We start from the raw sequence: 18,266 nt of genomic DNA on the forward strand, positions 1-18,266 counted from the left end.
ATTAGTCCCCTTACAGTCAGAGATAGGGTGGCCTGGCAGGGCACCAGGAGTAATCATTGTGGGACCTGACCCATATGGGCCCCTCTGAACTGAGCTCACTGTGCCTGGGATCTATGGTGTAAGGGGAGCAGCCTGCTGATGGCAGGGCAGAAGTACGCTGATAGGGTTGCTACCTTTTCTGGAAAAATTACTGGCCTTATTATTATATTTTTACATTTTCTTTCTATTAATATTTGCATCAAGCATATTTTTTACCGCACAACCCTAGTGGCTGGGATGGTGGGCCCTTGAGATGACTGTTATGTTGGGTCCCAGATACCCCAGTCTCATACATAATGAGGAAACCCATTATCCAACTCCAAATTTGAACAAATAATTCAAAATTTTTAAACATATTTTCTTTTTTTCTTTCTATAATAATAAAACAGTAGTTTGTGCTTGATCCCAACTAAGATATAATTAATCATTTTAAAAGGCAACACAATCATATAGGGCTTAGGTTATGTTTAAATAATTTGTTAGTACACTAAGGGGCTGATTTACTAACCCACGAATCCGACCCGAATTGGAAAAGTTCCGACTTGAAAACGAACATTTTGCGACTTTTTCGTATGTTTTGCGATTTTTTCGGATTCTGTACGATTTTTTCGTTACCAATACGATTTTTGCGTAAAAACGCGAGTTTTTCGTATCCATTACGAAAGTTGCGTAAAAAGTTGCGCATTTTTCGTAGCGTTAAAACTTACGCGAAAAGTTGCGCATTTTTCGCGTAAGTTTTAACGCTACGAAAAATGCGCAACTTTTTACGCAACTTTCGTAATGGATAGGAAAACTCGCGTTTTTACGCAAAAATCGTATTGGTAACGAAAAATTCGTAAAGAATCCGAAAAAATCGCAAAACATACGAAAAAATCGCAAAATACCGATCATTACGAAAAAAACGCAATCGGACTCCATTCGACCCGTTCGTGGGTAAGTAAATCAGCCCCTAAGTATGGAGATCCAAATTACAGAAAGACCCCATATCCAGAACACCCCAGGTCCCGAGCATTCTGTATAACAAGTCCTATACCTGTACTATAGTGATTTGCTCCTGCATCACCCTCTGAGGCAGTATTAACATTAACCGGTTGTAGTTAAAATTAATCATTTACAAATTTGATAAATACAAATCTCAAGAAAATCAATATTCTTTTTAATCCAGATAATATTGGCATAACTTTATCCATCTAGCAAGGGTTCTGCACTAAGTAGGAATATGGGTACTTAACCTGCCTTTATGCTGTAAAAATAGAATCAAGCACCTATGGTCACAACACACTAATGTAGTTTTGTACTCAGTGCCTCCCTAAGGCTTTAAGTATGTGGCTGACTTGTGCCTAAGCACACTATACCTTTTACCACATGTGCCAACATAGTAGTATCCAGCACAATGGTGTATAGTGCTCCTTTGCATGAGTGCAAATAATGGCAAATACTGTAACACACGGTGCAGTAATAGGCAGAATTTTGCACCCATTACTGCACCCAATGCAGTTGCCTGTTTCCTCTGCCCATGATGTATGGAATCCAATTGAGTGTTATTAAGAGGGAATTCAGGACTGAACACTATTTTAGATACAACCAAAGAGTAAATCCCTTTCTGCCATTATGAGCATAACTTAAATAAGTCATTTGCTCTGCACAGATCGAGTCTAACTGGAAGTTGTAAGAAAGAAACAGGATGTCTATCATCTGGACTGAGAACATTCTGCTTTTGTGGCTAGTCCCAAGTAATATGAAATAAATGCTGGAAAAACTTTAATGTGAAAAGAAACTCTCCAAGAGTATTTTTGTCTGGGCAAATTGTGTGCATTGACCTCTTATCTCCGAGTGCCTGTCTGTAGTAACAATGACATCAAAAGATCCAAGTACCATGGGGCGAGCAGGGCCACGAGGACAAATCTTTGACAAAGCTGGGATTTGTGTGAATATAAAACCTAATTGTCGCTCACCTTTCAAGTTTACAAGTATCCTGCCGAACTTCATAATAAAAAGCTCTCTCCTGTGCAGAATACACGTTCATTGTAGCGCTAACTGGCAGCGGGGTTTATCTGAACGATGACCCCTTTTGTCAAGCCCAGACTGTCTGTGTTAAGTTATTGGAAAGATTTTAAAATCTGCAAATCAAACAGCGCTTCTCTGTTTTTTGGAGCATTTCTGTTCAAACTTCTTAGTGTCAGTAGCTTGGGCCACATAGTATATATCAATTTAGCATGGCTACTTCTGAAAGCACTGGCATTGGGAGAGTATATGTGCTAAGGACTTGGATTTACTAACATTGATGACTATCAGTTAGTATGTATATAAAGCTGCTGTATCCTACAGCTTTCACACAGAGACCAAACAGGTCAACAATGCATGAGAGTTCATCTTTATGGCTTTGCACAGTGGGCCAGCTGGTACACATGGTCGGGAATAACCTGCCATTTAAATTCAGTGTTTAATAAACTGAATAAATGAAAGAAGTGTAGCAGGGTTGCTCATGATTTACAAAGGTATTCAGTGGGATACACACTTGAAACCCTATGTAATATTGCAGCTCCTTGAAGGAAAACTAAACAACCAAACAATGTAGGTCTCTATAAAAAATATATTGCATAAAGCAGCTTATATATAAAACCCTGCTTCATCTAAATAAACAATTTTTCATAAAAATATACTTTTTATAGCAGTATGTGCCATTGGGTAATCCATAATAGAAAATTGCTATTTTAAGTACTAAGGGCCGCCCCCCTTGGGATCGTAGGATTCACAGTGCAGACAAACAAGCCAAGGCACACATACATGTTATGCCCCATCAGTCAATGAATAGAAAAAGTCCTGCCTTTGACTCCCACACTACTTCCTGTTAGAGATATATATATCATTAATGTTCTTTAATAGGTCACTTACAGTAATATGATATAAGCTCTCTGTTGTTGAAGTATTCATTTGGGTGGGTATAGTTTTCCTTTAATGGTCCAAGGTTATAAATAAACTACTTGAGAGCCAACTGGCAGGACGGGATCCCAGGATAGTCAGTAAGGAGGAACCACACTTAGATCTTTTAAAAACATACCCTGCTGGGGGTGATGCTGGTTTAAAAAATGTCTGATTGAGAGAAGCTGGAAGAGACACTAGTACACTGGTGAAGTCCAGCTACAAAGGCTTCTTGATGTTTATATTGAGTAACCATTCTTATTTCAGGGTGAGCAATGGAGTGACTCCTGAGTAAGAGGGAGCTATACAATAGCATGTCTACAGGTAGTGCCCCCAATGTCAAGAGTACCTGCACTGTTGTGCTTTTTCATTGCTAATTTTGCAGGACCCTTGAATGTGGACACAATGAGCTACCAGGCTGCTAGTTAACAGGTCCCAGTCTCTCCTCACTGCACAACAGAAGGTTGTTTGCTTTTATGTCAGCAGGTAATACCATTACACTGTGCTGTGTTCAAAAACACACCACACTAGCTTTAATATTTTATCATGTTTTTCATGTTTAGACTTAAAATATGCAAAGGGCAAGACATAAGCTGATCGCAGGACATGGGTAAAATATTAAATTGCAGCTCAAAACAAAATTGAATCAGCCAAACATTGCACTATACTCAAACTTCCAGCTTCACCACGTCCAAGCTGGTTCTTTCAATTTGCTATGAAGATTATGGAACCAAAGCCCCCAAAAACTGATATCTGATATGTACAAAGTATTACTAATATTCCTCCCTAGATGCTCCTACGCTGTTATCTCTTGTATAAATCTTGCTGTGCATTATAATGTAATTCTTACTGACCTGCTGGTTAATTACTCATTGGCAAAACCTACCATATATTTTGTAGCACATAACTGAGTTTGTGTTGTTTATGAAAATTCATAAATAAAAAATAATATTAAACTGCTCTCTGCTATGTGCAGTCCTATCTTTGCTGAGATGTTCATAAATACAGACATGTTCATGCATTGAGAATTATATGAGGTTTTTGTTTTTTTACTAAAGCCAATCTCATACCTGGATGATCTAGAGAAGTAGTAGGGAATGTCTGTGGATGTGGGGAGAAATTAAAAATGGCACAAGGGGGTCTTATTGAGGAATGAATAACTACAGAGGGGAAACGAATGAGCGGAATATAGCATAGATTTAGGAAAGAATCATATGTTGGTATGTGTAAGTAGTAATTGGATTACTGAAAGCAAGTAAGGGTTCCCATGTTTCTGCACATACATTTTGGGGGGCATTTATTACTATTTGAATTTTCATCATCTTAGAGTTTTTTGAAACTTAAAAAAGATGTGAATAAAGTGAAAACCATGCATTTTAGCACAAATGCCAGCATCAGAAAACCTTAAAAACCTCTAAAACCACAAATCAAAGAAATATCTTCCACTGACTGCATCTTGGCAGCAGCTTTTACATGGTGGATTTTTTCTTTCAGATTTGTTGTGGTTTTGTCTTATAATAAATCGCAAAAAAATCACTTCTTTGTGATAAAATCGTAGTTTAGCAAAGAAAATGACGAATTGTGAAAAAAAAATCAACCGGAGTAATGCCCCCATTAGCATTGTACATGGCACTGGCGCTTAGTGTTTTGTGGTGGTCAAATGGGACATATACCCTCTCATGTAACATTTGTGATTGACTTAATTTATTTAGATTTCATAATAATAGCAAGTTGTATGCTTTCAGACTGAAAATCAATGTTTTTCATGTCATATGTGTGTTAATATGTTTACATTGAAGGATAATGATTTGTCTGGTGTTTCCTTATGGCACCCTGTGTACCTTACAGGTAGAATACCCATTGGCCATCCACTTATACAGTAAAAGCAAATGTTGCCTCATATCAAAATCTGCAAAATCTACTTTATAAAAATTCAAATGTATTGATTTACACTGCTAACAGTAATGTACATTGGGATAACACAAAAAAAGCTGTTATTTTGCAGAAGATGCATTTCTAGTAAGCTCACGTGAATTCTTAAAAAAAAATCTCCTAGTGCAGAGAATATGGCCCAGTCATCCCAGAACCTAGCATAATACATAGCGCAATCATTTGTTACAGAATATTCCTCCTCATGACTCGTCGTGAAGATTGCTTTGCTCTTAGATTTTTTGTTTTCAACATTTACTAACCTTTGTATCAGCGAGGAAGTTTCTTACACTGAGCCACACCGAGGCTTTATCAGCCTTCATGGAATGTTGTTGATGTATTTACCACTAGGTGGCCCCTAAACATAGTCGTATATATTGACCCAGCACTACAATCTTGCACTCAGTCTAAATTTTAACAGTAAAAAAGGCTGAATGCAAAATTCTAGGCAGTTAAACAAATTAGACTGAATCTATGTTAAACTAGTATTCGCAAATAGTAAATACAATTAAAAAAGAGGGAGACAAGAAGAGAAAAATCTAGCATTTCGCACATGTTTTTATCAGCTTAATACTATGTGATTTGCAATGTCAGCATGCTCTGGGTTTATAGTCTGAAACTAATTGTTTTGACTGTAATTGTGTATGCGATGCATCTTTATTTGTTGTAACCTGCATTTCATGTTAGTGGTAAATGCAAAGCTCAAAACAAACACAAGAGAATGAATGAGGTGATTGCAGCCGTCTTCTGTTTCAGTAGCTGCTAAAAGATATAAGCACATCTAATGTAGTGTAGGCTAAAGTGCCATCACCCTGGCCCGCATAAACACCAATATTCTTGTAGACTGACCTGGAATTATATTTGCATTTGGTTCTCCATACTCCATGCACATTCTCTGATGAGAGTGTAATTTTGACAGTATGATCAGATTGTGTTCTATTGCTTGAACTGGTGATTATTTTTCTGGTGGCTCTAAAATGATATCTAAATATTGCGGATGATATGTATCGTCTGAGGACCCACGTGCTACAAACCTGGGGACCCAGCAAGTAGGATACTTGGTATTTTTTTATTTGCCTTTTCATGTATGCCTATATACTGAGACACTATTACCATTACACTGATGACTATGGAATACCCATAACACGCCTAGGCTAATAGCAATTTCACATGTCCAGTCTCTAGACAGTAGGTTATTTCTTTACCTACTTACTTTACCCACCTGGGTCAAAACCCAGACTTTGTGTTTCAGCTGGATCGCTGGCCCTTAAGAGCAATAAATATAAATGTTATTAAAAACCTGTTTTTTATTGGGGACTGTTGGAGATGGGTCACTGTACCGGGGCAAACGTAGTGCCTTTTATTACTAACCCCTCAAGCATATATTTTCTAAAAGCCGCATTGTAAAATGCAAGTACAGATCTAATATATGGGACCTTGGGTGTTCCAGATAAGGGCTCTTTCCATAATTTTGATCTCCATACCTTACATCAGCTTACAAACATTTAAACATTAAATAAACCCAATTAGATTGTTTTGCTACAAATCTGGATTCCCACAGCTTAGTTGTGATCATGTACATGGTTCTGTTACTATAACAGAGCAAAAGGAAATCATTACAAAATTATTTATTATTTGTTTAAAATGGACTGGGAGCTGAGCTTTCTGGATAACAGGTTTATGGACAACAAACTCTATACATTATCAGGCTGTACTGAGACAAAAAATACAAATACCAGCTCGTATACAAATCAAAGATATGTCAATCAGGAAGAAATAATACTAAATTCATTCTGATGATGTTATTTTATTTTGCACATCTGGTGCTTCTATTTTTACCCCCCGCCTTTGCTTTGATGCCAAAATCCCATGGCATTTTCATTTGAAAGTATTCTTTTTAAAGTGTCAAGGTGCATATCAGTCAAATATTTCCTTGAGATTTGGCCCTCCCATATTTATAAGATCCGTTTATTAAAAACGAGAAGCCAACAACTAGAATTCTTGGCTAAATATGACACGAATTACCAGTAATGTTGCAGTTTATTTGCTGCTGGGCTATAAATCTCAACATATTTTGCCAGCTAATATACTGTATTTCATTATAGGAAAATATAGAATTTTTGTTTCTCACAGAACATATATAACATGCACTAAGGCTTATACAGCTGGAAAAGACAAACCCTTCCATATTCCTCTACATGTTAATCCAATGGCGCCACCACCACTACACTGCAAATATAAATTCCTTCCTAGACCCCAAATGTCTAGAGAATAGCTCACTGTAGTCCTGAAAAAGACATCTCTTCTGTTTTGGACCCACTAGTCATACATTTCTTATCAACAACAGGAAAGGAAGGAAGGGGGGGAATATAAAAACCTGACCTAAAGAAACTCTTATGCTCATGCTGAATCCTCTCTCAGGATAAAAGTAATCTTAGTTTCCCATATACGCCCATCCATTGGCAAAAAGGGATGGAATCAGTAGTAAAAAACAGAACAATTTATACCATGCCCCTGATCTACCTCGACCTGTGCCATAAATGTCCCTGATCTACCTGAAACCCATCCGCTTTTTGGTAAGCCCACCCGTTTTGAGGTCTACCCTACCTACAGTGTAGTAATTCAGAACCTTTGGGAGGTATGTGGGTTGCTCAGAAACAGGCAGGTGTTGTTAGCACACTGACACTTTTTTCACAAAACAACTTTATAATCCTGGATCAGGCAGAACAATTTCAGATTGTTTATGTCTAGTATTTATTATTATTATTCTTATTATTATTCTTATTAAAACATGAGTTTATTAAGAGCCAACACATCCTGCAGCACTGTACAATAAAAGGGTTTATAAATAGCATAGAATTACATACAAAGCTACCAGTAACCAATACAGGATGTGAAGAGGGCCCTGCCAAAAAGAGCTTACAATCTAAAAGGAGAAGGGTTGAGACATAAGGGGGCAGATTTATCAAATCATGAGTTTGAATCCCAAATGGTAAAAATTCGGATTGGATACGAAAATTTCTGAAAATATCACGAAAATGCTTATGAAAAAATCGTAATATCGTATTGGCGATCCGAAAGTCACAAAATTTTCGTACCAAATGACTGTAAACAGCGGGAAAACCTTTCCGTTTTATTTCGCGCAAGCGTACAAAAAATTCGCGCAAGTATCAAAAAAGTTGGCGAAATACGCTCGGAGCATTTGAATTAACGCTCCAAGTGTTCGTGCATTAGAAGATCTGCCCCAAGGTGTAGGGGCAAGGTATAGAAATATAGTGTTGTATATAGTAATCAAATGCCCTAAAATCTACATGGGAACATAATGCAAACTATAAAAAGTCCCATATACAGCGCAGGTATGGGATCCGGAAACCTGTTATCTAAAAATTTCCAAATTACAGGAAGGCCATCTTCCATAGACTTCTATTTTAATAAAAAAACATTTCAGATTTTTACTAATGATTTCCTTTTTCTCTGTAATAATCCCAATTAAGGTATAGTTAATTCCACTTGGAGGAAAAACAATCCTTTTGGGCTTATTTAATGTTTAAATCATTTTTGGTAGATTTAAGGTATGAAGATCCAAATTACAGAAAGACCCTAAGTCCCTAGCATTCTGATTAACACATCCTATAACTGTGTATGACAAATAGGGGAGAAAAGATGGGAAGCTTTTGAAATAAAAGGTTTTCATTTCAAAAGAATAAAAAACGATAATAAATATCCTGAGCATGTCTTAAACAGTAATACTATCCCAGTGGCTGTAAGCAATATATTTCCATTCTGGGTTCTTGATGTCCTTACTAAAGGACATCTCTTATTTAGTGGCCCTATCCATACATGCAAATGTATTTTGTGCTTTGTTTTGTATATTACAAATTGTGTGTTGGTTTGTGTACAAATCCATTTTCTGTACAAAGTCTTGCAGCATTGCTGCCATTTGTGTCAGTGATGATTTCCAGACCTCTTGGCAGTCTGAGGCATATAAATGATTAAATTGACTCCAGTCATCATCCCATCTTGGTTTGGAGAGGAAATACCAGTAGTGTTTGAAGGATGGATTAACGTTCTTGGTTGGCTGATGTTGGTTCCTATCTTCCATTTGCTTACAGCACAGTACTGTAGCGTGGTTTATTTTCACTACAAATCTTTTGTACAGGAAATAAAAAACAGCTAATGGTTTATGGGACATGTGGAATTGGTTATGGCAGAGCTGGACCTTCTGTTTCATTCCTGTTTTTCCTTGTTTGTTTTGGAATAAATCAACAAATTATCTCTAACTTTTAAACAATTTGTGAAGCCTCTTGTACATAGCAAGAATCACCCCAGGAGATCATTGTAAAGGTTAACTAAGGGGTCAGTGGCAAATGTACTCCAAAGCAGAAGGATTGCATGTTGTAGTTTTACCAAATGACAGTTTCATAGAAACACTTGAAATCAAAGTTTCATCTTTAAAGATGTCACAAGGGGCAGCTCTCATGGGCCACATGAGCGTATTTGTGAGGGTATATTATATATAACATATATATGGGGAAGTGTGTCGAGGGTACAGTACAGCATGTCATAAATTCAATAGTGTTTATTCAACCCTTCTTTGCCCTAATAATATAAAGGGAGTGTAGCACCAGACCCCATTTGTTGGGGCCTTACCCAATACCTCTAACCTGTTTCAAACACATGTTTTAGAACTTCACATTAATTAGACGCCTTACTGAGCTCCCAATAGCCATTCCATCTTTTACTTTTGTTTTTATGCAATGTGTACCTGTTTCTAAATGTGAGTTACCTGTGATGGGCAACAACCAATCACATGTCATTTATGTAACTCCCCGTGTTATTTGTTAATGTTTGCTGAGTATTGAATGCAGCTCGTAGGCAGCCCCATGCAGTTCTAATCCACCTCTGGTGGTAAGGACATTTTTGCCATAGGCGCTGATCTATTTTTATATTAAAGGACAGGGGCAGAACTAGGGGTAGGCAGAAGAGGTACATGCTTAGGGTGCAATAGAGGGGGGTGCTGGCACTTACCTCTCCTGCCTCCCCCTAGTTCACCTGAACTGAAGCAGCCTAGCAATTTATGATACAGATGAGTGGAACTCACCATTGCATCGCTCTCCTGCCAGCAGTCCACATGGGGCTACCAAATAGCCAATCACAGGCCCTATTTGGCATCCCTAAGGGATGTTTTTCATACTTGTGTCGCTCACCAACACTTTTTACATCTGAGTGTGTCTCACAAGTAAAAAAGGATGGGGATTCCAGAATTAGAGTTTTAAAGCAATGTTGTGTACCAAATAAAATCAAGAAAAAAGTATATGTACCAGAAGGTAAGCGATACAATTAACTTTTCACTATCCAAAACAAATTCAATGTTCCAGTCATTCTTTTTTCCATATTACCTTTCAGGATTGTGAGAAGAAAGGGTTTATGAATAAACTCTATGCCATCCAGGAGGTATGTGTGAGTGTCCAGAACGTTCTTGATGAGGTTGCCTCCATCGCCGAAAGGATAAAAAAGTAGGTGTTCTCATCAAGTGCTTTTGTCTCCTATTTGTACATGATATTATATTTAGCTTCTACAAATTATATTTGTTAAAAGAATCAGAAGTGGACTTGTGGCTAGCAATGAATTTTGAACATGGAGTTAAATTATAATGCAAGCAATGAAGACTGTGGCACTGATTTACTAGCAACTACATTTCACCATTACAGTTACAGTAGCAACCAATCTTCTTCTTTTGAGGGTGGGCATAACTACTAAGTCAATGGTAGCCTCATACACCAGCATCTATTTTAACAGCAGATACAAAGAGATCTAGAAAGGGAAAGTCCAAGGGGGAGAAAGCCAGGGTGGAAGATAGAATGCTAAATAACCAACTTTTTTTATCTTTATGGGGTTATGTAAAAGGCACTTAGTTTGCCCAGGAGCAGTAACACCAATCACGAGGCAGCATTTAATAGTCACCTGCTTAACAAACTTAGTGCCTTTCATTACATATGGGGGAAAGTGTTATATATGTTGGTGTACCTTAATGGACATTTAAGGGGGTATTTACTAATGCACAATTTTTTCGGTGCCAAAACTCGATTTTGTTGCAGAAAAAACACAAGATTTTTTCACAGTTTAGTATGTGACAAAACCACAACAATTATGAATGCAATTATGAATGCAAAAATACGTCATTTATTAACATTCAGATTTTCATGGTTTTATAGTTTTTTAACCACTACTACCTCATTTGTCAGTCATTTATCAAAATGATCTAAACTGAAAAAGCATGTTGTTGCACAAAGGCCAGCATCAAAAACCCTGAAAACTTCTAAAACCACAAGGCAAAGAATGATCTTCCAATTGTAATAGGGACATTAGCCATTGTCTTCTACACTTCAACAGGTTTTTAGTATTTTTGCATTGGGTTTTGTTGCATAATAAATCACAACAAAATCACAGTTTTTTTCCACAACAAAATGGTGTTTTGGCACCAAAATCCAAAATGAAAAAAAACTTGTGTTTGCCATTCATGGAAATGAGTTTAGTTGTGGTTTTTAAGATAAAAAAAATCTGAGTGGTAATAAATCCCACCCACGTGTTATTTGATGATTATTGGTATGGTGCAAAAACCACATGGCACCTACAAAGAAATGCCAAAAACGTGTTAAACTGCATTCCTGTGTATGTTCTGCCTCATCTGAGGAACCTGAGCAGGGATCATTGTACAGGTATGGGACCTGTTATCCAGAATGTTCGGGACCTTGCAGATCCCTTCCAGATAAGGGATTTTTCTGTATTTTCTCCATAACTTAAGTCTGCTAAAAATCATTTAAATATTAAATAGACCCAATAGGATTGTTTTGCCTCCAATAAGGATTATTTATATCTTAGTTGGGATGAAGTACAAGGTACTGTTTTATTATTACAGAGAAAAGGTAAATCACTTTCAAAAATTAGAATTATTTGCTTATAATGGAGTCTATGGGAGATGGCCTTTCCGTAATTCGGAACTTTCTGGATAACGGGTTTCCAGATAATGGACCCTATACCTGTACAGTATTATTTATCTTAGTTTTGCAGATTTAAAAATCTGTGGATTATTGTAAGAATGTTATTGGATCAGTTTCTGCTAAAAAGTAGTGAATCAGGTCATCTCATTAGATTAATTTATGCCTGATATGATTTATGAATCAGCTAATTTTTAAATAATTGTCTGCCTCATCACAAACAAATCCAGATTTGTCCCTGTATAGTGCAGTGTATGCACGGTGGATATTTCAGCTATGGTAAGATTTATCGATAATAAATGCCCTGCAGTCTTTAAAATCCAGCTGCCTTATTAGATCCCGATACAAATCATTGCCTATGGCAGAGGGTTTACAGAATACTCAGCTGATTAAGAACAATGTTTATAGGGCTTTATTCATCATTCACAAAATGTCACAAGTGGAATGAGTGGTCTTATTGACCTGACCTAAATATATTGCATTAGGCCGCTTAATGAAATGTAATTTGTAGCAAAGATTCATTGAGTATTTCAGTTCAGCATGTTCCTTCTCCTAAGTGAGTTACTGTACAAAGAGCTTTGATTCATGCGGGCCATTGTCTTTAATGTTGTCGGGATGCCATTTATCCGCCATCGTTCATCTGTGCGTTTCCTCTTGCGCAGCTCAAATGAGATGATGAAGAGTAATACGTCTGGAAGTCTCCTTTCAAAATCGTCACTTTATTTGTTGTGTCCTTTATTAGATGTATGAGATGATTAGCGCCGTGACTCATGCTGATTTTTCATTGCAGCACTTTCAACTGGACAGTCCCATTCTTAACCTGGCTGGCAATTATTGCCCTCTGCCTTCTCACGGCAGTGCTGTATTTTATTCCGCTGAGATACATCGTCCTTGTATGGGGTACGTAAAGCATTTATTGAACTCTTCATGCTATCTGGGGCTAAGTGTTTTTAAGGGGATGAGTTATATTATCAGCATTTTCAGCCGTTATGATCAAGGTACTTCTTTCTGATTGAAGAAGGCAGGCAAAGTAGGATATCACTTCTCTGTAATGATTTTGGTTGTCTTCAAACAGTCGTTTTTCTTTCTCTCTGCTTTGATGTCATCATCATGCTAAAAATACGCCATAAAAAAGCATTGCAGGCTCACTATCTATATCAGAGGGCTGGTTTTGCTGTTATAAAGGCTGCAGCCAGAGACAAATTTTACTGTATATGACATATATATACTTTACATAGCCTTTAATTTAAGAGAAAATAAGTTAGTCCCAACTAAAATATAATTAATCCTTATTGGAAGAAAAAACAATCCTATTGGGTTTGTTTCATTTTTATATCATTTTTTAGTAGATTGAACTATGGAGATCCAAATTATGGAAGGACCCCTTATCTCAAGGTCCTAAAAAAAAAAATCCCAGGTCCCAAACATTCTGGATAACAGGTCCCATACCTGTAAAGTTCTCTGCCATTGTAACATTGCCTTACTGCTGGGGGCACAATAAGTAGCAGGTCATAATATACTTTCATGTTAAACAGGAAAGAAAGTGTATATAAAATCTTTCCAAAACACAGCTTTATATATATATATATATAACATGAAATAATCTGTGGCCGGCACACCCGTAAAATTCAAAAAAATCTTTTTATTGAAGACTTATTGTTCAGAACCAACGTTTCGGTCCTCATTAGGACCTTTATCAAGGTCATCCTTATCATGACCTTGATAAAGGTCCTAATGAGGACCGAAACGTTGGTTCTGAACAATGAGTCTTCAATAAAAAGATTTTTTTGAATTTTACGGGTGTGCCGGCCACAGATTATTTCATGTTAAATACTCGAATTTTGGCTGTGCACCCCATAGAATACTAAAGCCTTGGAGTGCAGACACCATCAGGACTGATATATATATATATGCTGAGAATAAATGCCACACTCACAGGACTTAGTGCAAAAAATAAAGGTCTTGTTTATTTTAAACGTCAACCTAACATTTCGGCTGCTTGCACAGCCTTTCTCAAAGTCATATACTGTATATATGAGAGAGAGGGAGAGAGCGAGCGAGAGGGAGGAGGGCAAATGGGCACAAGTGCATTAGGTATGCCATTTTGTATGGCCATAATCTTGCACCCATGTTACCACCTAGCAATTACAGTTGGGTGCCTGTACAACATTGGAGCCAAAAGATCTACAAACCTTGAACTGCTTATCTGCCAGTAATTGCACAATTTATTGAGCTGGTTATCTGAGACCTGACACCCAATGCCAAATAATGTATATTTCTGTATTATTCTTTGATCTATGACCTGCTACATATTAAATGGCAACACATTGTGTAGTAAGATCAAAGAACACTGGTAGGAAGAGACGTAAAGGGATGAGAAAGATGGGATAATATACTGGTTCTGTGCGCCACTGTTTGTTACATTTCCAGTGGTTGAGATCTATACAATGGAATTCTGGAATAAGCCTTGTTGCATGCATTATGAACATAGATGGTATGGCAGCACAATACTGAATTTGTGAAATAAGTTTTCAGTGAAAACATAACTCTATGTCCTATAGCCCAGAAGCACTTTATATTTAATGGTTTAATATAATACTGGCTATAACATAATTTACAACACACCACCCAGGCACTAAGGAGATTGAAGCAAGTATTGGCTTACTTAATTTATTAGAAACAACGGTCTTCACAAAGATCTCCCCGATGAGTGAGCTTCTGCCAAATCACAGAAAGCCAGGCCAAGCTTTCCTGCTACTGCCACACGATGATTTGACAAATATATTTTGACTGCCTGGACATAAAACAAAAACTATCACATCATGTACTGCACATTGTAACAGTAAAATAAGACAGCTCAGCATACGCCTATTGCAATGTCATTTTATTACAGTGAAACACAAAATTGGGCAATGTGCTGCTTATTTCTTCCATATTCCAACAGATAATTGGGTTACTTTTTCTTAGGGAACAGAGACTATTTAACTGGAATCATGGGGTGCCGACATCCATGTACCCGTAATGTTATTACCACATCAAAGAGTCCCCCGACTATGACATGCTACATGGCTTATTTATTGAGGGGGCCATATCCACACTGCTGCCACATTAGATTTGCTTGTTTACCTTTCATCTGCCTACCTGTAAAATCACCAAACACCAAATTGTATTACATGGAATGCAATGAGACATGACTCCCATGGATCTTTGTTCACTAAAGGTTTGCTGAGCTAACCCTAATCCACCCCCATTTATAGTCATTCATTTATTGGTACCCAGATGGAGCAAACTTTAACTACTCATTTGGCACAGATATCCTACCATGTTTTTCCATTTAAACAGGATATTATCATACACCAGTGCTGTCCAACTGGCGGCCCGCGGGCCCCCTCTGTGTGGCCCCCCACCTGTCTGGCTGCTTTGATGGCTTACTCTTGTGTAAGCTTTAAATGGTATCAGTACTGAGATTAACTGGCCCTCTGCATTGCTCACACCTCAGATTCAGGCTGTAATCCCTCTGTATTGTTTAAAAATGTAATCCCCTGTGTTGTTAACGCCTTCTAATCTCTGAATTGTTCACCCCCTGCAGTGTTCACACCTCAGGCTCAGACTGTAATCACCCCCATTGTTCCCCTGTTCACACTTCAGACAAAACTGTAGGAGCAGTAGAAACCCACAAATAATCCCTGCATACTACAAAAAGAACATATATTGTGGTGGTACTGCAATTAAAAAGTTTTTTAATATATAGTTATTGTGCAGACTGTAGGAGCAGTGCCAGCATTGTGTCACTGTATGCTGCCTGTGTGTGCCAGGGCAAGCAGAGTATGGCACACACAGGCAGCATAGGGCAGGCAGAGTATGGCACACACAGGCCAAGTATGGCACAAACCAGCCAAGAATAGCACACACAGTCAAAGTATGGCACACACAGGCAGGGTAGGGAAGGCAGAGTATGGCACACACAGGCAGGGTAGGGCAGGCAGAGTATGGCACACAGGCACACACAGGCACTCAGGCAGGGTAGGGCAGGCGGATTATGGCACACTCAGGCAGGGTAGGGCAGGCAGAGTATGGTACACAGGCAGGGTAGGGAAGGCAGAGTATGGCACACACAGGCAGGGTTGGGAAAGCAGAGAATGGCAGGTTTTTGCTGTACTACAACCATTAATATGGGTATGGTCATGTGATAACATGGGTGTGGTTTCAAGTGGGTGTGGTTTCAAAAAGGGGAGTGGTCAAAACTGGCTTCCATTATCGGCCCTCCACCACGTAGGTCGGAAAAATTCCGGCCCTCGGTACCACAGAAGTTGGACAGCACTGTCATACACTTTCCAATGGAATGAAGGCTGTTGCTGCAAGTTGTGTAAACTCAAGTTTTGCTGAAAGTTTAATGTTGTCACTATTTGTCACTGTCACTAAAGGAGAAGTTTTGTCTCAAACCTGGGTCTTAAGCTGAGTTTTATGAGTTTATAAAAATATTGCCCTTTAGTGATCACAGTGTGTGCTGCAGTGCAGTTATTGGCAAGGCTGGGGAACAACTTAAAATGGTCTCTGTTGGTTTGCTGAAACTAGATCAGACAAATATATAGGTCAGACAATAAACATCTGTCATTGCTATTATCCAAACAATGGTGCAGGGACTGTTGGACAATCTTTGGGAAGAGTTGAGTATTGGCCCTATATAAGTAGATAATAACAGATCTTTTAATATTTGTATTTAGTCTAAATAGCCAAGGTTTCAGGACATACAGAATTTGTCTGATAGTCAATTGTTTTTTTTCTTATTATACAGGAATAAATAAATTTACAAAGAAAATACGGAACCCATATATGATTGACAACAATGAAATTCTTGACTTTCTCTCCAGGGTTCCTTCAGATATGCAAGTGGTAAGTGCCTTCTGCAAAACAAGGATCAGAACAACCTGTATATTTGTATATTGTACAAACATTTAGCCAGAGGGAAGCAGGAACCAACCCACATGCTATAAAAGAAACAAACCATCATATACAGATTTTGTGACCAATAACTTGATTAACTAAACCAATATGTATTAGTTGGACCTAATTAGAGCAGCTTTTCAGTTGTTCATTTTGCATTACCTGCTGGTTGTAACTAGGGATGTACCAAATCAAGATATGGCTGAAACCCTGCACTTCTTATCCTATTTGGCCAAATCCTGTAGTGTTCAGCCAAACTAAACCAAACCAATACAACTTTAAAGCTCTTGACAATTGCGAGCAACATTTTTTGCAGATGATGCAATGTTATTTATTTCTTTCATAGTTTTCATTTGCAATCTTGATTTGATTCAATTTCTGAATCTTGCTGAATAAAAAAAATTGCAAGGCTTCAGTGGCCCTGAATTGGTCCCATTGACTTCTGCCAGGTCTAGTGGGATACAATTTGGGGGCATTTTAGGCTTTAGCCTGTGCTGTCAAAGAAAATACCTTTCTCACTCACTCACTGCTTAGTTCTTTTTAATGAATTTGTTCTGTGATTGCAATACCTGCCAATCATTTGAGTATAAGAAATATAACACAGCTTTGTAAATACATCCTTTATTTCATACCAACTTTTTCACCCTTTTTTGGCATAAAATATATTTTAAAAACATTATTTGGCATATGATATACTAAAATAGCCAATACATGTAGTCAGAAACCATATAGACTGAATTTATTTTGTTAGGGCAACCCGGAAGACCTTTTCGATGGGGGCTAATAGGGAGGGTAGCTATTGAGCCATGATTCAAGATAACATAAATGTGTGAAATCTTACTTCTAAACCCATGACATTGGAGGCATCTACTGCTGGTAGTAGAAGGTAGTGCTTTCCCATATTGGTCCCTCAGGAAATTTACCCATATGTAGGTTATGATAATGTTTAGTGGAGCGAAGCACCAGTCAGGCAAGATGTTTGATTGCACAGTCTTGTGAGATTGCAGCTCTTGTACCGGAGGAGCTTCTGCAGCCAAATATCCTTTTTATCTGACATTCAGCTCTATCAAAGGGTACTATAACCTATATGTTTTGGTAATCTATGTAACCTATACAGCTAAATTGCAAGATAAATAAAATATTAGCTATAATTATGTGCTAAAATAAACGTCAAAGCAATATATCTAGGCCATAAAATGGATTTCTTTAGCCACCATGATTACATTCTTTATTATGGAATTATGATTTAATATATCAAAATGTATAGGATTTATCAGGGTTTGATTGAGCCAAATATTAAAAGCATAGAAAGAAATATACACAATAAGCCATAACCAGCAGCTTTATTTTTTCACTGTTATTTGTTCCATTTAAGCTATTATAATTGTGACTTTTTCTTTTTAAAAATGTATGTATTTTTACCTGCTCTAAATG

General features: G+C 37.7%; 1 protein-coding gene across 7 annotated transcripts in view; it reads left to right on the top strand.

The window, feature by feature from the left end:
- mctp1 (multiple C2 domains, transmembrane 1) overlaps positions 1 to 18,266 on the top strand; it is a 337,656-nt gene that overhangs the window by 305,846 nt on the left and 13,544 nt on the right. For all 7 annotated transcript variants that reach the window (XM_031899650.1, XM_031899658.1, XM_031899659.1 and 4 more), the window contains 3 exons: positions 10,297 to 10,406; positions 12,679 to 12,788; positions 16,684 to 16,781. In XM_031899650.1, the coding sequence (XP_031755510.1) occupies positions 10,297 to 10,406; positions 12,679 to 12,788; positions 16,684 to 16,781 (318 nt within the window). The remainder of the gene's footprint in view (positions 1 to 10,296; positions 10,407 to 12,678; positions 12,789 to 16,683; positions 16,782 to 18,266) is intronic.

This window comes from Xenopus tropicalis, chromosome 1, assembly GCF_000004195.4.
Source record: "Xenopus tropicalis strain Nigerian chromosome 1, UCB_Xtro_10.0, whole genome shotgun sequence".
In the NCBI taxonomy this organism is placed as follows: Eukaryota; Metazoa; Chordata; class Amphibia; order Anura; family Pipidae; genus Xenopus; species Xenopus tropicalis.